Raw genomic sequence first — 25,216 nt, forward strand, 5'->3', positions numbered from 1 at the left:
AAAGCATACTTGAGATTAATACCACAATAATGGAATATTTGTCAGTACAAGGCAGTGGATAGTATGTGTGAAATATTAAATAAGTTTAAAACTGGATTTTTAAAAATTTTGGTGACAACAGATTGTTAAAAATGTCTTAATTATAAGAATGCATTTATTATTTAACAAGCCTAGGGGAAAGCCATTTGAGGGTTGGTTTGATGATGTAACCATGATACCAAGGACTCATCTGTCTGTTTTTGTGCTCAGTGGTTTGTCTCATACTGTAAGGTGGCCATGGCTGCAGAAGTCAGGCTCTCAATTGAGGTCACCCAAAGTGGGAAAGCAAAGGGATGAGAGAGCTTCTTTCTCTTATCAATGAGCAATGTTTTCCCTCCCCAAACCTGTTCAGTCTTTTTGACCAGAACATGCTCTAAGTCAACTCATAATAAATGGCCTAGCAACTGAATAGGTGCTAAATATGTGATAAATTGATGTTTAAACAAGTTGAGTGTGATTGTTTTGTAAAGTTTGGGTTTGTGTGTGATCTTCCTCTTCAAGCTGGAATTTTCAATTGATGCTCATATTTTTACTGAAATGATCTCTGGTGGTTAACTTACACATTTTCATACGGTTTTAAATTTTAAAATTTATTTTGTAAGTAAACTGAAAGAGAGTTGAGAGATTCTCTCAATTCCATATTTTTTCCCAGATGAGGAAGTAGATGTTCAAACAGTTAAGGAGCTGACACTGGAGAGCTCAGACCTTGATTCTGGCCCTGGTGCTCTATCTGTTCATTCCTTGTCAAAGACTGGATGTTATTAGCACAGTGTATCTCCTGCAGGGTAGTACTAAGAAGTTTTGGTGAAGCTGCAAGATGTACTATAAAGATATTTTGAAAGTATAGAAGTCCTGGACTGGTGGTTTAGTTTGACCTTGAGACTTGATAGGTAATTGTTTCTGTCGATTGTTTTATCTGTGAAATAGCCAGCCATTCCTATTTCAGAGTGACCTAAGACCTGGGTTAGATTCTCAGGCTAGACATTGAGGTTAATACCTACTTCTTTTTATGGAGTTAAACATACCTGGGTCTTTGACTATTTTCTTGAGTCAAATTCATTTGGCTGGGAAGTTTTTCAAAATCCTAAAATATAAGCCTGCAAGTCAAGAGGTTATATAGTAAAATTTGTGCTTGACTTCTTTCTTCCTCCTTTCTTACCATGGCCAGACTTTATGTGCAGTTTGTTTTATTTGTTTTTTTTTTTTTTTAAATGCAGTTGCTGTTTTATTTTAAAGTGGAATTCTTTTGTAAGAGGAACTTATACTACATTTTTTCAGGCTGAATAAATAATATACTATTATATACTGCTTCATTGGTTATTTATGTTATAAATGGTTATCTTAGTGAGGTCCTTAAAGTATTTCTGTGTCTTATCTTGTACAGTGATTTCTCTACATTTTGCCTGTGCTGTATCTTTCTGTAATCCCAACAAAATTTCTTTCACTAAGCAGCAGTGAAGTTTTACTTAGCTCTCATTAATTTATAATGCTTTGCCAAAAAAATTAAAACATTTCACTGAAAGGCACAAATCTTCACTGTAAAATGGTATGCCAGTGGCAGCTAGTAATTCAAAGCAGTTTTTAAATTTGAGCAGAAAGTTTTTAAATTATCTGAATTACCTTTAACTTAATTTGTCATCCAAAGAAATGAAATGACTTCTTGAAAAGGAGGGAAGAGGGCTTGAAAGGCAGAGGAAATGTCGTAGATCAGTGCTGGGAAGCAAAAGTTTTAGCTGCAGATTTGTCATCCTAGTTCACAGCTGCGCTTACCCCCCAAGGCAATATAATGTACAGTTTGGACCATGCCCAGGGAAGGCATCCCAGAGATTTAGTACACTCCAAGTCCTTCCCAGGATGGCCTCTGTCTACACAGTGCTAGGTCTGTGGAGAGACACGACTCTGTTTAGAGCAGAGTTTGTCTCCCTGTGCATTTTTGTTTTCTTTTCCAAAGTGTCAGTAAACTTTATGGAGTAGAACATATAATGTGGCCATATTTTCTGAAGTGTTTTTAATGACAAAGTTGTTTATTTTTTAAGGTAGCGAGATAGAAAATGTTTTGTTTCACCACAACATAATAAACCAATAAAAACAGCTGGACAAACATTTATTGACTAAAGTAGGTGCTAAAGTCAGGCGAGAATCCCCATATGAAGCTTGATCATGTGCTAAGGAGCCTTGTTTCAGTTTATGGCAGATTATTTTCAAAATGACTGCTGAGGCTACAAAGCAATGTCAACTAAATGTGAGCCAACTAAAAGCTTCCACATTTTAAATCTCAGTAGTTTGGGCTCTGACTAGTTTTTATTATTTGTTGAAGTTCTTTCCTGAAGAAATTGTAAAAGCAAAACAATTAGGCACATCTCTTTGTTTTCCTCAAAATACTCCTTTATTCATTCAATTGATTTACTCTCACAAATTGTGTGGTATATTGCCAAATAAATCTGTAAGAAGAATGAAAATCCCAAACAAATATGCCAAATATACAGCTGTTAATCTGTTAGCTAATTGGAATATTGACAAATTCAATAATGTATTCAAGGTTTTTGAGCTCAACTTTAAGAAATTTTAATGTTGACCAGAGCTGTATCTTGACACTTAAGGCTGTTATCCATTATATACATAATTGGTTTCTAAAACGTGAAGCAAATATAGCCAAGTAAGTAGGAAGCCTGGGGAATGTTTTCCCACTATCCTCTTTAAACAAAACAGCACACTAGTAATACCAAACTGTGCTAAATGTAATTATCCAGTAGGTCTCTTTAAGGAAATTTTCAAAGCTTGGAAAATATCTAATTAAAAAATTTATATGCTTTTGTAATTAAGTGACAACTGTGTTTACAAGTGTGGTATATGCGCTACTGATGTGAGGGGGTATACACGAACTTTTTGATATTTTAAGGATTATTAAAACTGGTGTGTCAGAGAGGCCATGGATACTATTGCTGAGAACAAAGCAGAATATACTAAGGAAAACAAAAAGAAAATAAGCTAAATCAGTTAGGTACAATTAGCGCATGAATGTAGCCAGTATCATGAAGGGTGGATTTGAATGGCTCATACCTGGGAAACACTGTGTTATGATCTATCTGTTTTAGAAGTGATATTCTACAGAACTATAAAAATGTCAAATCTCAAGGTTTGGGTTGCCCATAAAATTTGTCTAACATAGCTCTCATGACCATCTTGTTCGGTTTTTTTCCTTTTTTTAAACATTTTTTTAGTTGTAGATGAACACAATACCTTTATTTTATTTATTTATCTTTCTGTGGTGGTGAGGATCAAACCCAGTGCCTCACATGTGCGAGGCAAGTACAACACCACTGAGCCACAACTCCAACCCCATTCTTCATTTTTGACCTTCCACTGATAGAGAACTCACTCCGTTCTGAGGTGGCATGTTTCATCACTAGACATATCTAACAAAGTTCTTCCATACAACTTAATGCCTAGCAGTTAGTAATCCCAAGATTTCAGTCTTGGGATAAGTATAGAATAAATCTAAACCTTCTTTGGTGTGATACATTTTCAGTAATTTGAAGAAATCTATATTCTTCCATTTCCAAGTCACTTTTACTGGATAAATGAGCCTATTTTCTGAAAAAGTTCTCAAAGTAATGCAGTTACAAGATGCTCATATCATCTTTGTTTCTTATTTGAATGCTTTCTACTTTTAAGGGTTCTTCTACAATGGTTCCCTAACATTGAGTGACCTTGGATGATTCACCAAATCATTCTGAAAATAGGATAATGATTTAATTTTCACAAAAACTGTGAAGTGGATGGTGAATGAAGTGGATGTTGTACACTGTGTTGCATCAACTGTAGTGAATATTTGTAACCATTTTGTTAACATGTAGTAAGTCAATAGTAATATTCATAAAAACTAACTGTAAGTACTATTCATAAAAGCTAGCCTTAAGTACCCCACAAGTACATAAAATTACTGAGGAAAAGTTTTAATACTATATTCTATAGTTCATACAGCATAGCTTTTTGATTATGTATTATATTTGTTCTGTGTTTTTTTCTTTGTTGTTGTTGCTTTCTTTTTTTTTTTTTTTTCTCTTTTGGTACTAGTATTTGAACCCCAGGCCTTGCACACGCTAGACAAGTGCTCTACCACTGAACTACATACCCAGTCCTTTATTTTTATTTTTTATTTTGAGACAGGGTCTCACTTGGTTGCTCAATCAGTCCTCAAACTTGCAATCTTCCTGCCTCAGCTAGCAGAATAGCCAGGGTTGCAGGCATGCGCTACCCCATAGGGACTGTATGTTTTTACTGAAGTCTGAGTTTGCATTGCATTTGGCTTTTTTGGTCCGTTGACTCTCCAGGTATGTCTCCATGCATGTGCTGCAGACTCACATGTTCTGTTCTGTACCTGGTAACCCAGTTTCCGGTCTTAGGATCTAATCCTTATCCCTCATGAACCTTGCTTACTTTAGTTCATTCTGACAGAATCTTTTTGGGTACTGTATTCTGCTTATCTCATCATTCCTCCTTCCTTAGAAGGACATAAACATATGATATTCTTCATTCTTTGCAATCTAACTTTATTTCCCTGATTTATAAATGAAGGATACATATACTTGCTGCAGCAGCCATTTGTCAGTTGTATCATTTCTGTTGGTGACACTAATATTTAGATAGTGTTTAAATGATGATTTGAACATTGCCTTCAATAAATTACTTCTGCCTCTTCAGATTCTCCTCTTTGGACTTTCTGTACCCTTACCCAAGACCACATAAACCTCTTCGTGGCCCACTTACTGAACATAGCAGAGGCCCTGTAAAACTCTGCTCCAGTGCTGTAACCATTGCCTGTTTCGTACAAGTTGTTAATATTTTGAATATCGCCTCTGGGTCTAACATAGTATGTGTGAATTTCAGTGTATGTGTGGCTCTCACACTTTATATCATGCTTTCCTTTGTTTATGTGATAGAGCTGAATTCTGGAAGTTGAAAAACTATAAAGAATAATTTGGAATATTTTAATTGCCTGCTTTTGAACTTGCTATTTAAAGACTTTTGGTTAAAAGCAAAGTCAACAAATGCAGAATGTCATGGTAAAACCCTTCCACTCCAGACAGCTTTCTAGTAGGTTGCGCTAATTTAGCATCATTTAGACTTTTTAGTCAATACCGGTAGTTGCAAAAGAAATGTACCAAAGGGAATTGACTGAAACCTCTTGTGCTGCTTTATTGTGCATTATTCTTCTTACAGAATAGCTTAAGTTTCCTTTATTTAAAATCATGAATTATAAATGGAATGGGGCAAACGGCCTCTCCATTATCTGGAGACCCCGTGGAGTAACAGAAGCAGCACTACAGCAACCAAACCAGAGAAGTGGTTTATCCCTAATTCTGCTACATATGATGTTATCTTGGATAGCAATCTTTACTTTCATCATGGGAAAACCATTTATCAGAACACATGGTGTATATAGAAATTACTTTGAAAACCAGAAAGTTCTCTACGTACATGAGTATTCGTGGTTATGGTATAAACTTCCCTATCATTTTTCTTATTTGGCCTCTTTGGGTTCCAGATGGGATCACAAGACAAAGGGAGACTGGTGCGGCCGTTGCTGACTGTATTGTGGAAACAGCATTGGTGCTCTATTGGCAACACCCTGTGATGACTGGCTTTGTTATTTTGGTGCTGAATTACTCTACTACTATCATTCCCCTCCCTCGAAACTACTAATGCACCATAATCAGTATTAAAGCAGTGTTAGTCCCAAGGAGGTTGTCTGTGAGCATAATGTAGATAATGAAACTCTTGTTTTGTTTGCAAGTTAGGCTTTTGGTTGACTTTTCTTCCTACCATGATGATCATTTTCAGCATGTGGAGCCCATTAAGCCGTGTTGGAGCTTGATTCACAGTTTAATGTGCTAACATTGCATCTGTTTCTACCCTGATGATAACACCTGGATCAGCTTAGAACTTATGTAGAAGTTTAAGATATGGTGTAGTTAATTTCTAAAACAACTGTTGATCTTTATATGTGTGAACCCCATGGTCTTTCACATTCCAGACAAATCCATTGCCATTTGAACATGCTTATACCTGTATATGCTTTCAGAATGGGAAATAAAAAACATGTGTCCTCTCTATGAGTTTTATTTCCATTTAAATTCAGCAGAGTGACAATGACGAGGTTATTATTCTTTTTTATCTTTCCCTTTGGGGTGAAGAGGAAGATGCCTTTATGTTTTACATTTGCAACCTTTATCAAATGTTCATCTAAAGTGAATAGTTGATGGATGATTTTCTTTCTTGCTTTGTCAAAATACATGCATATTCACAGTTCAAGCTGTTTTTGATGCCATCAGTATGCCATTGATTCCTCTTGGGAGCTGTGAAATGGACAGGCATTAAAAATTAAAGAAAGGCGATTCAGTTACTGAGGCTGCACACCTTATCTCTGTGGCTAGCTAAAAGCAGAGTGCCAGTTCACTGGATCTTTGAAAAATGACTTTTCCCAATGACCTACTGCCTTTTAAAGACTGTAGAGTTTGGAGTTCCTTTTTAAAGTGGTGAATGCCCTCAGAGAGTTTTAGTAGTACAGTTTTATTCCCATTAGAAAGACTGAACTTCACCCCAGGATGCCCCCAGAAAGGAAACCATTAGAAGACAGAACCAATATAACTTTGGGCATGCCTGTTCTGTTATCTCCCTAAGGCAACACTTATTGTTTGTTCGGTTTTTTTTTTTTTTTTTTTTCCAATGTAAAAATCCATCTGCTCTGGAGTGACCATGGTAAAGTGTATGACATTGTCTTTTTTCACAGAGTGATCACATTTCTAATCTGAGACTCTTCTAGCTTATGTTCTAGGCCATCCCAGGTGATAGCCTATTTATTTCCCACCTGTATATGGTTGGCTTATGAAGACTTTGAAGGGGTCACTCTCAAATATTATGTGGACCTGTATTTTTTATTAGCGAAGATACAAGAGGTTTAACATATATTGCCTCTTTGTCCTAAAGATACTGTCTTTGAAAACATAATAGATATTATATGTTTTGAAATGCCTGGACTAATTCTCTTCCTACTGGCATGCAAGAAAAAAATAGGCCTTGCATTTATGGCTAAAAAAAATCCAGTGTTCACAGACTATATTATGGTCTTTTTATTACAAAGGATGAACTTTAGTCAAAAAGCTGTCCCCTTGTGGTAGTATACAACTGTGTCCCTACCATGATTCTGTTTCCCAGAATATCCTAATTAGGTTGTGAACTATGATGTAAGTCCTATGGCTTTTTCCTCTTTCTTTTATGTTTTTTGATCTCCTCACTTAACCTTGTATTCATCTGCCCTCCTGGCTGAGTTAGACTGCTGTGAACATCATTTTTATGTTTTTATATTGGCTAATGGGCTTAATCTATGATTAATACAAACATAGTTCCATATGGACGCTGTGGAGTGAGGGTCCTCGAGAATATGCTAAGAGAAAACATAAGTGATTCTAGTAACTGAAGGCTGTATGTCATGCTACCGACTAACCTTTGAGCTCTTCTCTTCTATCAATGAAGGTGAGGCAACTGAACAGTATAGCCCTATCATTTCTTAAACGTATATTGCGTTCCAAGCACTGTGCTTTGGAATTAACCTGATGACCTTATTTAATCTTCATGAACATGGCCAGCAGTTTATAGATGAGAAAGCTCAATCATACATGCTAGTGAATTTAAGAAGAATGATTTCATTCAAGATTTGGTTAACTCTAAAGTGTGTGTGTATGTGTGTGCGTGCGTGCAGGCTTAACATTGAACATGAATTTTAGGAGTTGTTTCGCATAAAGGTGAACCCCCCCGACGCACATACAGATTGGAGTGAAAAATTACATCTGTTTTGCCTTCATTTCTCTGACGAAACACCATATTCTAGTCTTGTTCTTGGGGTCTGCTTTTTCATTCTATGCCTTAAAAATTTAATTAGTATTGTTACTTGTAAGTTGAAAAAATTATTTTATTGGCAATGGCTGGGTGACAGAAATTATATTTATTGAATGCAGCGATGGTCAAGATTGTACTGTCCAGTGGTCCTAGTTTGGGATTTTAGTCTTATGGAGGTTAGCTGGTTTAGCCATCTAGAGATCAAGTGTATTCTTGTATTCAACTGTTCTGAGTTTGCAAATTTGGAGTCAGTAAAAGGGTAAAATACACCACACTCAACATTCTGCTCTTCCTAAAGAAATGTGGTAGTGTTTCGTAATTTGTTCATAACATGAGATCTGAAAGAGCTGATAGTTTTCACATAGCATTTAGCACATGTGCATTGAGTGCCTACCATGTGATTTATTTAAAAGACTACAGAGCAAAAAAAAAGTCAGCTCTCCAAAGTTTAATTTATTTCTTGATTATTAAAGTTTGGGCAAGGAATGACATCGAGATTAGAAACTACTATATATTAGAATGTCAGAAAATTTTAATGGTGGAGCTTAATACCTCTTCTCTCTTCATTTTTGAAAGAAATACCTCTTGCCTTCCATGGCAGATTAGAGAGTGGCTGGCAGTTTGTGGACCAAATGTTTGGGCACTTTGTGTAGGCTCATCTGTGTTAGTTTTAAATTAGAGTGTTTGCCTCCTTGCCTATCTGTTTTTCATCAGGGCTCATATATTCTTGTGTCCAAAAGGACTCTCTGATTTAGCTGTGAGGCAGATTTTATTGTAGGGATGTCTGCGTCCCCTGTCATCGCAGGCAGCGCTGGTGAAGCTTCCCATGTTCTCCGTGTGCGTTGCTGCAATATGTTCAAAGTCTGATCTTTCTCAGATGTATGTGTGTGTGTGTAACTGTTTTATAGCTGAAAAGAGATGCAGGCAGCAAAGTTTCTGCCAGGATATGTTTTCTATTAGATTTTGTAATATGAAATTATAGGTTAGTTTTGGGCTTTCATAAAGCTGCCTCTTTCACCCGTCATGGGAAGACAACTAACACCTTCCTTTGACTCACGTTTTCCAAGATTCCTTAGTGTTAAAAGAAGACTTTCTTTTTGAAATGCAGAAATTAAAAGAATATGGTACAAAAGCATTTTTATAGCTTTATTGAGTCTTGAGGGCAGATATATGGATTCCAGACAAAATGCAATAGACTAGGATTTTACTTTCAAATCGCCTTACCAACACTTCTTGCTTGAGATTTATGGTACATGTGCAGGAACAGGGGCTGCTTTGAAGGTTAAATAGAGCAGTTTGGAGAACAGCGTGTAAGTCTTTTCTGCCTCTTATTAAGTGTGAGCTCTTCTCTGATTAACCCTTTCTGCTGGTTTCTCAGTTTGCAGCATTATTGCAAGAATAAAATAATATGTGTGCTTTGTAAACTTTGTTAATCTCAATGTAAATATGAAGTAGCACTTGTGCTTTATTATGTCTATTTAGTTAGCATTAATGCTCTGTGTATTAGCCCCATCGGCAAGATGTGGAATTTTTTCTCTAAAAGAGAATCTGGCATGAATGAGAATAAGATACCTCTTAAAGCCCTATTTTTACTCACAAAGCAATTCTACCTATTGTCAAAAATGGAACACCAGGCACAGTACTGGAGAAATATGGCTTGTATAAAATGTAGTTTCCCTGAAACTCTGTAAGATAAACAGTAGTGAGTGTAATTACATGTGATTGTATCTTTAGTGTAGCAGTGTGTATCAGTTTGCTGGAGTTCCCATAACATAATATTTCACAGACTTGGTAGCATCAACAATGGAATTTTATTTTCTTCTAGTTCAGGCAGCTAGAAATCAAGGTCAGGGTGTCAACAGACTGGTTTGTCTTGAAGCCTTTATTCTTGACTTTGAAGATGGCCTTCTTCATGATATGTCTGTACATGGTCTTTGTGCTATCCACCACACATATCCCTGGTATCTCTTTGTATGTCCAGATTTTCTTTTCTTGGACACCAAGCAGATTGGATTCATAGGACCCACCCTAATGACCTTATTTTAATTTAATCACCCTCTTTAAAGATTCTGTCTCAGCTAGGTGTGGTGGCACATCACCGTAGTCCCAGTTTCTCAGGAGGCTGAGACAGGAGGATCTCAAGTTCAAAAACAGCCTCAGCAACTTAGTGAGGATGTAAGCAATTTAGAGAGACTCTAAGCAACTTTTAAGACCCTGTCTCAAAATAAAACACAAAAAGAAGGCTGGGATGTGGCTCAGTGTTTAAGGGCCCCTGAATTCAATCCCTTGTACCAAAAGAAAAAAACAAAAAAGATCCTGTCTTGAAGTATAATCATATGCTGAGATGTTGGGAGTTAGTGCCTCAATATATACATGTTGGGGGACGGGAAGGGGAAACCATTCAACCCCTATCAGGAAAAAATAAACCAGGAGTGGAAACCTGGGTTCCAATGTTGGCAGCTCTGATCCTTGCTGACCTAATAGTTGTGGACAGGACTTTTAACTTCTCATGTCTGTATCCACATCCCTCCACATCTGTCTTACTCAGAACCATGATGAGGATTGAAGAAAGTCGAACATGAGCACAATTTGTAAAATGTAAGACTATACAAATGCAAAGTGGTATTATAAATAAATGAGAATACCAGCGAGGGGATAAAATTGGCAGCATGCGAAAAATTTTAAGTAGAAAATGCAAGGGATTGTTGCAAATATTTGGCTAAAAAATCTTCTTGGCTATTCTATTTGGCTGAGGAAGAGGTGTGGATAAAGACAGGTGATTTGGTTAAGACTCAACTCAGACAAAAACAGTAATTAGGTGAACAGATAAGCCAAACATCTGGATAATGGAACATGAATGTCTTCCCATCCCCAACACTTTATTTCTTAAGTTTAGCTTCTCTTTTAAAAAATTTTACTCCAATTTTCATGGTCTGGCAGTGTTCAGGCTGGAGACCTACAAGATTAAGAAGCAGTGACCATAGCCAGAAGGCACTTTTCCTAATTACCTTAGGTAGAGATTATGAACCCTTCCCAAGGATGTGACTTAAAAAGAAAAAAAAGTAATACAGTTTTTAGGATGTTCAGGTAATTATCCTGTATTTTAGTATGACTGTTCTGAAATTTGTACAGCATATTTATCTATAGAGCTTCAGATTTTAACTGACTAGGTGTATTCTCAGCTCATCACCTGTGCCTGTTCAGGGTGCATTGGATAAGCAAATCCTTAAGTGCATAGATTTTATCTTTTATTCTATAAAAGCACATCGAACAAGACCATGCACAAAGTAGTTGTTCTTAGAATTTGGTGGTTGTACTTGGGTCTCTTTCTGAGCATTTGGTGTCTGATAGAGCCCTTTTATTTTTGAAAGCATTGAACTTCATAAAAAAAATGTTTGATGTTTGTTTCATCTCTTAAGTAGTCAAACATTTATAGTATTTTTAATATAGAAAAAACTATGAAGAGCAAGTTGTACTTTGCAACAGAGTACAAATGCTCAAGACCCTATCATGAAGGAATTACAAGTAACAAGTAAGTAAAACATAAACCTTTTTAGCAGGCATGGTGGCACATGCCTGTAATCCCATCAACTCCAGAGGCTGCAGCAGGAGAATCCCAAATTCAAGTCTAGCTTCAAAATAAAAAATAAAAAGGGCTGGTGATGTGCAGTACTCCTGGGCTTAATCCCCAGCACCAAAAAAGCAACAATAACAAACAAACAAAACAAACCTTTCTATATAGTTACAGATTTATGAAAACCCACAAGACTGACAAATTCATAAATTGTATCGTTTATTAAAGTGGTGCATATACTTGATTTAATTAGACAGTGAGAAAGCTTCATAATGCCCCTTCTAGTGGTTGTTATTAATTTCAGGTCTAGAAAATTAAGAAAAAAATTTCATTAAACTTTTAAGCTGATACTGATTCAGGTTAGAACAGTGGGAAGCTGTGAAGTACGCTGTATTTTGTTGTGTTAGGAAAACATGGTATGGACATAGTGACCAAATAGTTCTGTAGAAATAATAATTTTCATTGTGCAAATTGCAGTGATTTGAAAAATCTTTCAAATCATCAAGGAATGAGTATCAAGGTGGAGGATTCTTTTAGTCTGTGAAACTAAATGCTTGGAACATGGTATTCCTGATATTTTCATGGTATTTTTGATTTAATCTTGTGAATGCTTTCACATAAATAACATTTAAAAATATATGCAGATAACTGAAGTTATAGTTATAAAGGATTATTAGTTTTCAGGGACACTTAACAGTTTTTCTTGGATAGTTCCTGTAGAAAGTTTGAAAATGCATCAACATTGCTTTATCTGAGAACTAAAGATTTTTATTTCTCTCTCCCTTTATTCTCCCAGTAACAGGAGAGAGTAGAAAACTCTTGGGCTAAGAAAGGAGCTGCCTCACCCAGGGAAGTTCTAGGAGAGTGAATCTCCAAAGCTTGGAGGCTTTGTTCAGCTGTGCCAGGGTCATCTTTAAACCAGAAGTTTATTTTTCTTGCTCTCAGGAAGGTGGTGAGGGATAGGGAAGGATTGTTGTACAGTGTAGTTCATAAAACTCTTTTATTGCTTATGGGAAAAACTCCCAGAGGGATGGAAGAAGGATCCATTAAAAACATTCCTTTGGTTGCAAAGCTTATTAGCATTCTTAGGTTTACCTTTTCACTACACAGGCAGTTTACTCTGGGTAAACTTGGATGTTTGACTGACAACAGGCCCTTTGTTACTTCTTGTGACCTCTTTTCATTCAACATCCAGACAGTGACAATTTATTAAGTGCCAGTTGCTTATGAAGTCATCATTTCTGCCCTTGAACGGTTTACAATCTAGTTGGAAGAGATCAAGATGGAAGCAGGCAAATTCAGCAAGGTGTTATAGGTTTGATAGATACACACATAAAGCCTTGTGCCTTCTTTTGCCCCCAAGATCTGGAAACAACTCTACCCCAAAAGCCTAGCACCCAGCTCTAAAATGTATTTGCCCCACCTCTAGGAATCTGAAATACATTGCTTATCCCAAAATTAAGACAAGTTTAAGATGTTACTGTATTTTCCTCCATTCCCTTAAGCTATTAGCCAAGTATTTGCATATTAACTGGAGCTTTCTCAATATAATGGCTTATCCCTAAAGAGGTACTCTAATGAAGGGATTATAGGTTAAGTGGCAAATGAGTGCCAAAGACATTTGGGTAAGCCAATTAACCTGATGGTTTTTCACAGTTAATTATCATAGTGTGGGCAGAGGTTAGTGTCCAGAGTGAGTGAACTACTTTTAGATGCAAGTGATAATTCCCTACATACTTGAAACAATGTAGAATTTTTCCAGAATGTGAATGCAGCTTGTCAGCATCAATCATCTCTAATTAGAATTCAGTTCATCAAATATATACCTGGTACCTACTGTGTGTTAGGTTTTCTTTCTATTTCTAAGGAGTTAGCAGTATAGGAATGGTAAAGAAATTCCAAGAAGTCCATAAATGAATCAAACCTGAAGATTACTGGGGAAGATTCATGTCCTCTCAAATCTTTCTCCATGACAATGGTACCCAGCACAGTAACTCCAGTTATTCATGCTCTTCCATCCCTCAAATGTCTTTCCAGTCAAGCTAGTTTGGTATATTTTCATACTTCATTTCCCCCACTTCCATGGTCTTTGAGAATATTGACTATTGGTCTAGAAACATATTCACAACTGCCTACTCCTTCATTTAACTCCTTCCTCGGATGTAGGTGTACATTCTTAGGGAACTCTTGACATTCAGTGTCTGCCTTCTATTTTCCTGTAGCAGTAACATTTGTGTTAGGATGGTATTTATCATCTCATTGTGAAATTTCCTGTATACTTATTTGCTTCTTCTACCAGGCTAAATGTTTCTCAAAGTCAGGAAATCTACTCTGCTAACCATTCTATCTGCAGTGTCCTCAGCAGTCCTAGCTCATTATTGAATGGATGAATAAATGGGTGAATGAATAATTTTCTTACAAAAGAGTCAATCTTTTCATTGGGCAATAATTTTCAATAGGGGATGAAAGCAGGAATGTTAAAAACATCTGTATGCTGTTCCCGAGAGCCTTGGTCGCTTCCTCATCCTCCTGAAATCTCTTTCACACATCATCCCATTCGAGATCCCTGGTATGTGTAGTATGAAGTCAGCATTGTTTATGGGAATGTGTGGGTATAGTCAAACATATTCTGCAATAATTACTTAGGAAAGGCTTTGGGGAGATAGTAGTTTGCAAATGAACTTGAAGGTGGGTGTTAAAGCACAAATAGAAAGATAGCGGTTGAAGAACAACAATTCAGGCAAACCTGGAGGAAAGAAATGGTTTGAGCCAAGGCAGAGAGGCTGGGAAACTTGGCTGACATTAGGATACATTTGTGTAAGTAATTAAAGATTGACCTGGAAGTCCTAAAGAGGGAGGCAGTGAATGCTGGTCTTTGAAGGGTGTTTACGATGAAAAGAAATAGGGCGTGATAAGGGAATTTTGAGGCAGGGGGTGGAGTTGGTGTTATATTTCAGGAACTTTTTCCATCCATAGCATGCTTAATGGATCAAAGTGAGAACTAAAGCAAGCAGGGATAGCCATTCAGTTCAGTTTAACAATATTTATTACATGCTTAAGATGCATTGGACACTGGGAGGAAGACATAATTCCTTTCCTAAAGGGACCTGTAGTGTAAAGAAGGCAAGAGAAAAATGATCAGGCAATTGCAATGAGTGTGCTAAGCAATACAGACAGAAAATAATGAATGCCTGCCTAAGGGTAGCAAAAAGATAAGTTAGAAGCAATTCCAAGGGAAACCTGGGAGTTAGATTTTGTGATATCCTGAGAAACTTTTAAACATCTTTAACCAGTTTAAAAATAGAAGTAAGAGAAAAGAAACAGTGCACACCTGTAATCTCAGTGAGTCAGTAGGCCGAGGCAGGAGGATCCCAAGTCGAGGTGAGCCTTAGCATCTTAGCATGACCCTTCTCAAAAATAAAAAGGACTGGGATGTAGCTTAGTGGTTAAGTGTCCTTGGGTTTAATTCTCCATATAAATAAATAAAAAAAAAAATAGGGTGGGGGGAGAAGGAGTTCTCATAGCTCACATACAATCTTGATTTCAGTGGTAGAATAATGATGGTAGTTAATGTGGGGATTGAATTAGGAGGAGATAGATTGTGGTAAAAATTGGTTTGGATTCAAACTTTGTAAGCTTAGGAAAACAACTACTAATGTTATATGATGATGACATGGTGTTACATAGTTTACTGGGTAACATGTCAGAACAGCAACTCAAGCTAGTTTATGATTAACAGCATTTTTTGACACAGTATGGGCCTCAGTCATGACTGGATCCAGCTACACTAGGAGTTGTCTCTGGCTTTTTGTTACCTTGGCTTTACTCTCAGATAGACATTGTCTTCAGGGAATCCTCCAAAAGCCCTAGGATTCCCTCTTATTCTCAGGAAAAAATATGTTGCTTCTCAGTAGATATTGGTGTCATATTGACTCCGATTAGCCTGACTTGACTGTAAGTCCGTTGTGTGGCCACAGATGGAGATGGGGTGATACGGTACACTTATCAACTTTGTCATATGACCTTTCATAAGGTGGCAAGGTCTTCCCATGTGGACTGAGAGTAAATGTGGGCTCTTCTCTAAAGAAAAATCACGATACTCATACGTTCAAAATAGCAAGTGTCCATTGCACAAGGCTGTGTAAAATTCAAATCCATAAATTAACATTTCCTCATTTGTTCTTTAAGAGAACCTTGTGTGAGACAAGTTGTTATTATCTGTACACCATAGGTAAGGAAGTGGAGTTAATTTAGAGCAGCTAAAGGTAACACACGTGGTATTAGTAGAAGAACTAGGATTCCCTTACCCTTTCTTTCAGTGTGGATACCAGCTAGGCAGTAAGAGCTCATGAACAACATCTGGGCTCGAGGTGCGGAAGAAGTCATTCCCTGTTGCAGTTGTTGGAGACAAAAACCTCAAGGTGGAAAGTGTGCCGGTAGAACCAAGAGAGAAACGGCTGTATTTGGGCTGAGAAATGTGACCAAATGCTGGCAAGCAGAGTTAGATAGAGGTCACCCAAAAGAGAGAATGAGAAGCCTGTATTAAAAGACCAAAGGGGACACTTTGTAAATGGTTATTATCTTTCTTTGAAAGTGTCATTAAAACTTAAAGTAATCTTAAGTTAAATATTCATGACCAACTGAGCATGGTGGTGCATGCCTGCAATCTCAGTGACTTTGGAGTCATGGGAAGGAGTATTATAAGTTCAAGACGAGCCTCAGCAACTTAGTGAGGCTCTAAGCAACTTCACTAGACCCTGTCTCAAAATTAAAAAGAAAAAAATTAAAAAGCTGGGAATGTGGCTCAGTGGTTAAGTAATTAAGTGCCCCTGGGTTCTATCCCTGCTACAAATTAAAAATATATATATATATATATATACACACACACACACACACACACACATATACACACATAATTTTTTTTTTTTTTCGTGACCATGATTTTGAAACCTGTAAGTATGTGAGAAAGCAGTACCATTGACTTTGATAGATTGATGGCTAGGTTCCATTGTAGTTGTCAATGGCATTGACAATAACAATAGCTACTATGTGTTACATATGTTGTGTTACACATTCACTGTATGACACACTGTAATCTCCTTTGTTTACCTTCTCATTTGCCCTCACTTATTTTACAGAACAAGTACAGTTATCTCAGTTATCTTTAATTTACAGATGAGGAGATCAAGGTACCAGAGGCAAAGGAATTCTGTGTGCCCACCCTCTCACCCTGTGTGTGTCCATTTGACTCTAAAAATCTTCATTGTGCTTTTGGGCTTGAGTTTGGATAGGCACCTTTGGGTAGCACCAAGGTGGGACAGGTTAATGAAGACCCTTTTTCTTACAAAACAAATTTCAACCCATGGCAAAAAAAATGTGTATTTTTTTACTTTGTTTTAGTTTAAGGTTTGGCCTTTATATAGCTTTCAAGTTGAACAATCAGAAGTGTCTCAGAGCCGTGTACCATTTGATGTTTGAAGCATCTAAGCATCCCTCCTGCTCTGAAGAACTAGTGATCATCATTTATGTGGGTGCTTGTGACTGAAAAGGTCAACGGACAGAAACAATAGCAGTGAGAAATGCACGCACAAGGACGGTTTGGATGGCAGTGTCACATCATCCATCAGCTTTACAACAGCGCTGGCCTTTGTCAACATTTCCTAAAGGAAAAATCACAAGGCAGCAAAACAAAAGAGCCACAAATGAACACAACTGGAAACAGGTTAAGACCTCCTTGAAGACTTGAGAGACTGTTCTTCAAAAGACAGTCTCTGAGTCCCATGTTCCCCGGAGGATTCTGCCTGCGATTGTTTCTTTTTCACATCTGCTGCTCTGATTTTTCTCCACCTTTCCCAGAGTGGAGAATTTCCTCATTCTTTAGTGTCTTTCTGAATTTTCAGCACCAACTCACCAAGCAAACTCAGAGATTATATCAGCATGAAATTTTGTTTTGTGTTAAGGTGTTTCATTAGCTGCCAAAGAGCAGAACTGAAGAGGTTTCACTGTTTCCATTTTGGACTCACAGAAGAAAATGCAAATGGATCAAAATCTATTATGCTCACTGTTGAATAACTACCTTTACTTCTCATTTCGCAGGCAGATTGCTCGGATTATACTGAGACTCATTTGGTCAAGATCTTTCTTAGTCCAAAGTTGAATGGTGGTTTAATGTATCCCTTATCACTAACTTGTGACATGACATATACTAAAGCCCAATACCATTTAGTATTATTCTGTGTTCTTTTGCCATTATATTCATTGGTTAAATAAAAACATGCTGAGGCAGATAACACCCATTAGAGAGTTCTGTCATGCACAGTCTCCCTTAAGTGTGTTTGGAACATGGGTGACGTGTTCCCTTGTTCTTCCATTTTTGTTTTATTGACAGTGCTTGTTGTCCTTTAAATGTTTTTCTACATTGTAAATTTTGGGCTGTTCTTCAAAGTTTTCTTTCTTGCAATGAAATCTTGCAATTTATCCATTTTGTTCTTAGGTTTGAAACCCTCATTTCATGAGAGTTTGATGTAGTATGTCTTGTGGCTGCTACAGGTTACTCAGTCTTTTGCTATAAAATAAGACATTCCAGCAGCTCTGAACAGACTTTAGTTTTTTTTTTTTTCCTTCTCTGAAAGTCTTTACAGATTTGGTTCTGGCCTTGAACTAAAAGCATGTAGTAGAAAAACTGGTGCAGGAAAGACAGTTCTCCATCTATTCTGGATCTGCCCCTGAAAAGGTGCAGTACTGTCCCAAGTGAACCGTTGTCCTCTCAGTGCTCGGAAAAGCCTTGTCTCAGAACGCTTGGCCACAGAGCAGTCCACTGCCCTGACTCTGATAGGAAGGCTTTCTGCGTTGACATTAGAGGAAGGCTAGGTTTATTTCTAGAAGAAGCCAGTGGGTTTTCGTTCTGAATTACTTGAAATCAGCTCTCTCTGTGACAACACTGTTTGGCAGTTTGGCAGTTTTTCATATTTCCTTTAAATTTTAATTATAACCTATCAAGTCTTAAGCAATTACTTCTGGGTTAGACTCTTGATGAATGTCATAGCAGGGTGTTTTAATTTAATGGATCCAGAAAAACATCTGTTTCTAATATTTTAAAAGGCAATTTATATGGAAATTCATTTAATACCCAGTCAATACACGGAGATTTGGAAAATCAAAATCAAATAGGAAAATCAATCCTCTGTGACGTAGTCAGTCTTCTCTTAACAAAGGATTTCACTTATGACTAGGATCACCTCTTCTAGTTAACACTCAAAATATTGCAGTTTTAAGGTAGCTATTTATTTCTCATTCTCAGGTAACTGGGAGGTTGTTAGTCTACAGCTAGTATACTACTGTATACTAGTAGTCTACTTTGACTGGGACTCAGTTTCCTTCCTTTTTACTGTGCTGCTCTGCTGTGCATGATTTCTATCCCTAAGGACACTTTATGGGCCAAGATGGCTGCTGGAACTCAGCTATTACTTGTGTGCTCCACATAGCAAGAATGAGGTAGGGGATAAGGCAAAGGTTAAGTTTTTCCTTTTAAGGATGTTTTCTGGAAGTAGTAGCCAAAAGCCACATGACTACTTTTAGCATCAAAGGAAGTATGTCAGATGACCATGTGTCCAGGTATAACCTGAAATTCTATTAATGAGGAAAAAAAGAGAGACCAGATATTGGGAAACAGTAAACTATACCACATAGAGTAATTTTTAGTACCTGTTTTTAACAGATCTTCTGCTTTATTATTGAGCATGTAGAAAAGGTGATAGTTTTCATAAATGGATAATATATGTAAAAGGACCCATATCCTATTTGGCACATAGTAAATAATCATCAGTTTGTTTTTTAATTATAACCCCCAAGTGTATTTAATTTTATAAGTTATGGGCCAAGTGGATTTTAATAAGGGACATTTTATAGATTGTGCATTATATATTATTGTATAGTATTAATGAGCAGACAACAGGGCACAGATGTTATTTGCACTGAGGTCTCCAAAATACAAACAATATTCTCTGCATCTCTACATAGAGGACAGAGGAACAATTACAAGTATTAAGTGATTTCAAGGTAAAACTGGTATCACAGAAACTGAAGCTCAGAAAAGTTAATTGAGATGCAATTTAGAGATTGTTCAATCATTTCATCCTAACTGGATTACCAGCTCCATTTCCTTTGGCTGTGTCACTTTGGATGGGATATGTTTCTTAATCTGTTTGAATCTCTGTTGTGTTTTCTTGCTTTTTGAAGTCAGGCAGTAAATTACAGAGCTGGAGCTTAGGAATGCTTCCTCTCAAATCCAGGGCTTTTCCAGCCTGAAATTTGGTCATATTCATATGAAAGTTCCTTTGATCACACCTGCCTCATAACAGGTGGTGGACCTGGTGAAGGAATTGGAGGCAATTGTCCTTAGGGCAGCTTCCCACCACATGTTCTTCAGCTACACAAAGACCTAAACTTCCTTAAGAAGCCCTGATGTCAGAGGAGGCAGTTTTCTAGTTTTGCAGCTTTATAATCCTGCCTTTTAGCTCATATGCCTCTTTTGGGTTATATAGGTACTCTGGGTGCCACCTATTCACTGGAAACTGTAATGGCGTAGGGATCTTCTGAACTGAGTGGTTTACAAGACATCATCAGCATATAGAGTTTATCCATATACGAAGCACTGTTATTTCTTTCTTATTTCCCTTTACATTGAATTTTAAATTTTGACAGTGTCATTTTGAGAAAATATCTATAAAATCCACCACTGATGTGATAGTTAAATTTTCTTTCAAATACCCATTCAAATGGATGCGGCTATTAACCTTCTTACAGTTTATGTCTATCTTCTCATGGTCCCTCATGTGTTTTAAAGTTTAGATGACAGATGTAGCGAAGGAGACCAATACAGTGCTTTGTAGATTCCAAGTGCTCAGCAAATAGTAGGTCCTTCCTTCTTGAAGTTTGCTTGGAAATATGGGGCATGCAAGCCTGACACTATTAATTTTTAAATCAGGTGACAGTGAAGTGCCATAATCTACACAGTAAATCCCATGAGAGCTCAGAAGCAGGAAATTACTCTAGAATGCTGGAGGAAGCGAATGGCATGGGGGAGAGCCATTCTGCCTATTCGCTCCAGCTCTGTGGGCTTTTGCTACTCTGTGTGATCCAAAGACCAGCAGCAGCAGCAGCAGCAGCAACATCACCTGGAAGTTCCTCACAAATGTGGAATCTCTGGCTTCTCTACTGAGTCTGAACCTGCCATTTAATAAGATGCCCAGGTGATTTGTGTATATTTCTCCTATACACAAATATGCTCTGGGTACTGTTATTCTATCTAGAATTAAATTTCTTTTTTTTATTTACTAGGGGCTAATCCTGGTTCTTTGTGCATTCCCTAAACCAGAATTATCCCAGACTTAATCTTAATGCCTCATGTCAGCCTGGAGCCAGGAATCTCCATTTTCAGACAGTGTGCTATGTGATTTTCAGAGAAATTGTTTGGCAATGGCCGCACTAAGGCTGAAATCACTGATAGAAACCCTGCCTTTATTCCTCAAAGGTGTTTGCATTCCAACAAGGAAGAAAGCTTTCCAGGAAAAGAAATGTAGCCCTAATTGTGGTGTTAGTCAGCATTAATGGGAGGATTCAAATTCACCCACATGTACTTGGAATCCCACCTAAAACCACATAATAATCAAGTTTCCAAGGAAGGCAGTATCTTAGTAATGTCATAGTATTTCTTTTTTATTTTTATTTTTTTTCTTATTTTTGCATTTTACATTTGTTTTTTCTTAACATTTTGTTTTTTAGCCGTGCTATCAAGACTAATCAGGACCTTCTCCCAGAAACTCCATGGACCCACATTTTCTACAATGATTTTTGGGGGACTCTTCTGACTCACAGTGGCAGCCACAAGTCCTACCGACCACTCTGCACTCTTTCTTTTCGTCTGAACCATGCCATTGGAGGGTTGAATCCCTGGAGCTACCACCTTGTCAATGTCCTGTTGCATGCGGCTGTCACTGGTCTCTTCACAAGCTTCTCTAAGATCCTCCTTGGCGATGGATACTGGACCTTCATGGCTGGCTTGATGTTCGCCTCCCACCCCATTCACACGGAGGCGGTGGCTGGAATCGTGGGACGGGCCGATGTTGGGGCCAGTCTCTTCTTTCTCCTCTCCTTGCTCTGCTACATTAAACACTGTTCTACGAGAGGCTGCTCAGCCAGCACTTGGGGCTGGTTCCTGGGGACAGGACTGTGCGCAGGATGCAGCATGTTGTGGAAGGAACAAGGAGTGACTGTTCTCGCGGTTTCAGCAGTTTATGATGTCTTTGTCTTTCACAGGCTGAAAATGAAACAGATCCTACCTGCCATTTACAAAGTAAGTGATTGTTGGCTCTCGGGCATTGGATTACTGAGTAATCTGCTTGCTTGGTCCTTTGCCACCATTTAAAAAGCAAATTTGTTCCTCTTCAAGTGGAATTTAAAATAAGTTCCTTTTTGATCTTCAGTAAGTGGAAGTGTCCTTTTTGACCTTTCTCTACTAAGCAAGGTTTCAGTCACTGCTTGTTTTATTTCTCGGGTTTCTTATTTTCATGATTTCAAAAGTGGTAAAAGAAATAATTTTGCCTTGAAATGAATATGTATCTTTATTGATTTTAATTCACTATTTTTGCCAAATTCTCTATAATCCAATAAATCACCTATAATGTATATTTGTAAAAATAACATAGCTGATAATTGAGCTACATGCTATAGGGTATAGAGGGGAAATCCTCCGTCATTTGTTAGTATTACTTTTCCTGAGTTTGGAAAACAACTGTTCTCTCTAGTGTACTGAGAAGTCAAATTCTTAAATAATGACTCATATTCACCTTTCTCAAAGTGTATAAGAATAGAAGAGTCAAAACAGAAAGTGGTTATTTATAAGTTTTGTCCTGAGGCCTATTAAGACTTTGCCTCAGGGTTTTACATTTGTTCTTCTGTATTTCCTTAGTGGTTTCAAAATGCTGTGCTGTTTCAGGGTCACAGAAGTGGCTTAGGAACCTACATACTTAGAGATTGAACTGTTTTTGCTACTGCATTAGAGGGAGACTCTGGCAGGACAAGGTATCTCCTGAAACTGCCTACCTTCCTACCTCCTCAATCTTCCTTTATTCAAAAAACTCACCTTGGTTCGACTTTAAGGGTAAACACTGAACAGGGCCAGGGGTTGAAAATTTCAGCCATGTTTTAGGCAAGTTCCCACCTTCCTTTTGGACACAAGTGAGGAATGTGTTTTTGTTTGGGAGAAGAATAGTTCTGTGTTTTCCAGGCTGGTTTTGAACTAGTGGCTCAAATGTTCTTCCGGCTTCCACCTTCTCTGTAGCTGGGACTGCCACTGTGCCCAGCCAGCAAGGAATTATGTTTAAGATTCTTGCTTGAGAAAGCTGTCAAGTTTTCCTAGTTTCGATTACTTTTTCCTCCAGTTCCCAACTTGTCCTTAAAATTGAATTGAATTGGGAAGAAAAAATTTTTTTTTAAAGTGGGAGAAACAAAAACCAAAACATTAACATTTATTTATTTTTAATTGCTATTTCTTTCACTTGGTAGGCAGTGTAATTCTGGCTGTGCTTTTGCTCTGTGGGAGGCATAACCTTTTCACTTAGAACTCAAGTATCAAGGGCTTAATGACATTCCTTTGTAATTTCAATTAAACACCAAATCTTTAAAGAAAACCCTGGGTAGAGTTTGATGCTGGAAAACAACATATGGTTTAAAAGCCAAGTTCTTAATTTCAAATCAGTTGTAATTCTTTCAAGGATATTTAGAAAGAGTAATCATTTTTTTTCCCTCTAAAATGATATCATCAACAATAACAATCTCTTTAGGGATTCAAATAGAAAAAGTATGGCGTATGATCCTTGTCCTCATTCTCTTTGAGGATGCATGCTCAGAAGCTTTTAGGACCTCATGTTGCTAGCCTATGAAACATTGTGGTTTCTTATGCACCATTTCCATTTTACCATCTCATTATTTTGATATGTTAATTCAGGACTTGCTTTTAGGACCTTTGAAGTTCTATGAGATGTTTTCAGTTTTCGAAGCATATTTTTAAGGGCTGAGTTGTTTACTGTAGAGTTCCTTACTGTAAGAAAGTTCCAGGCAATAATTGGGACTTACTTAGAAAATTATCTGTTTATCTAAAATTAAAATTTATTTGGGCATTCTTTATTTTATCTAGAAATTTTAACTCATGTCACTGCTGCCTGATAAAAATGAGAAATACCAGTAGCAGAGGAATCTTAAGAGTAGAGTGTGTGAAGTCCCTTGTTTTATGGAAGGGACTTAATTCTGTTGAGGGTTCATGGTCCTGAGATGTTTCCAGATGGATACTTGCCCAGAATTCTGGCAACTGCTGCTTACAGACCAGAAAACAGCTGTGATATCATTGGGGACAGCATGACCCCTCATCTGTTAGTTACTGTCCTATCTTAGCTCTTTGTCATTCTTAGCTTTTGGGCCAATGTGCTTAATAAGGTCATTGGGATAATAGATTTTGTGAATCTGGAAGGAATCATAGAGAATATTTTGCAATTCACCTCATTTCCAGTTGAGGTGAAGGTCACCCAAGAAAGGGTAGAATACTAGGATTGGAGACTGTCTGGTGATCTTTTTTACTATATGTTCCCTGAGGTGTGGAGATGAACAGATAGATGTATTCTCAGATGACTGCATGGTAGAAAGGAAATATCTTAGCTCATAAGGGCTGAGTAACCTTGGGCTGGTTGCATTATCTATCTGCTTCTTCATCTGGAAATGGAGACAGTTATTGTTGTCCTGAAGTTGTTCTGATGATGATATGAATTGTGAGGTGTTCGGTGTGACCTGGAATGCTGGGTACATGGAAGGCACCTGATACATATCATTAGAGAGAAAGAAGAAACAGGGATGTATATTACAAGACTTTACCTTAAGAAAGTCAAGACCAGAAGATAAACTTCTAGTCGTCTTTAAATATACATTTGTTTGAAGCTAGTTTGGTGGTGAATGCCTGTAATCCCAGCAACACAGGAGGCTGTAGCAGGAGGATTGCAAATTTGAGGTCAATCTGCACAATTTAGCAAGACCTGTCTTAGAAATGTAAAAAGGGGGCTGGGGAGATAGCTCAGTCTGTAGAGTGCTTGCCTTGCAAGCACAAGGCCCTGGGTTTGATCCCCAGCACTGCAAAAAAAAAAAAAAAAAAAAAAAAAAAAAAAAAAAAAAAAAGAAATGTAAAAAGGGCTGGAGATATAGCTCAGTGGTAGAGCACCCCTGGGTTCAATTCCCAGATACCCCCAAAATGAACAAACAAAACCATAGAGTGATTTGACAGAGTATGAAAAAAGGACTGCTTAGGAATCCAGTTGAAGCTTATGGATGCAGACTTAAGCACAGGCTTTCACAGATAATCTCATGACTGTGAGGCTTGTAAACACTACAGAGCTAGCATAGGAAGTTACAGAAATCCCCATATTCTATATGTAAAATATATGGGTTCTATATGTAAAATATATGGGTTTTATGCCTAGGGTGAATGAGAAGAGATTCTTTCTAATAGAAGTGGATTGAAAGACATTAGAGGGTGTTTTTTAGTCTGAAAAGAAGAATCATTTTAAGTATCTCACCAGTCAACTGTGCATCGCCAAGTGTCATAAAGTTCCTTACCCTATGAAAATATAACTTATACATGGACAGAAAACCCCAGTGTGC

At 37.5% G+C, this 25,216-nt stretch overlaps 1 protein-coding gene across 3 annotated transcripts in view; it reads left to right on the forward strand.

Moving 5' to 3' along the window:
• The window catches only part of Tmtc2 (transmembrane O-mannosyltransferase targeting cadherins 2), a 379,905-nt gene that overhangs the window by 134,407 nt on the left and 220,282 nt on the right, over nt 1-25,216 (forward strand). For 2 of the 3 annotated variants that reach the window (XM_047549588.1, XM_047549591.1), the window contains exon 2: nt 21,296-21,866. In XM_047549588.1, the coding sequence (XP_047405544.1) occupies nt 21,296-21,866 (571 nt within the window). Of the gene's footprint in view, nt 1-20,641; nt 20,764-21,295; nt 21,867-25,216 lie in introns of those variants that run through there. The other variant, XM_047549589.1, reaches the window with a different exon arrangement.

This window comes from Sciurus carolinensis, chromosome 4, assembly GCF_902686445.1.
Source record: "Sciurus carolinensis chromosome 4, mSciCar1.2, whole genome shotgun sequence".
NCBI classification, from domain to species: Eukaryota; Metazoa; Chordata; class Mammalia; order Rodentia; family Sciuridae; genus Sciurus; species Sciurus carolinensis.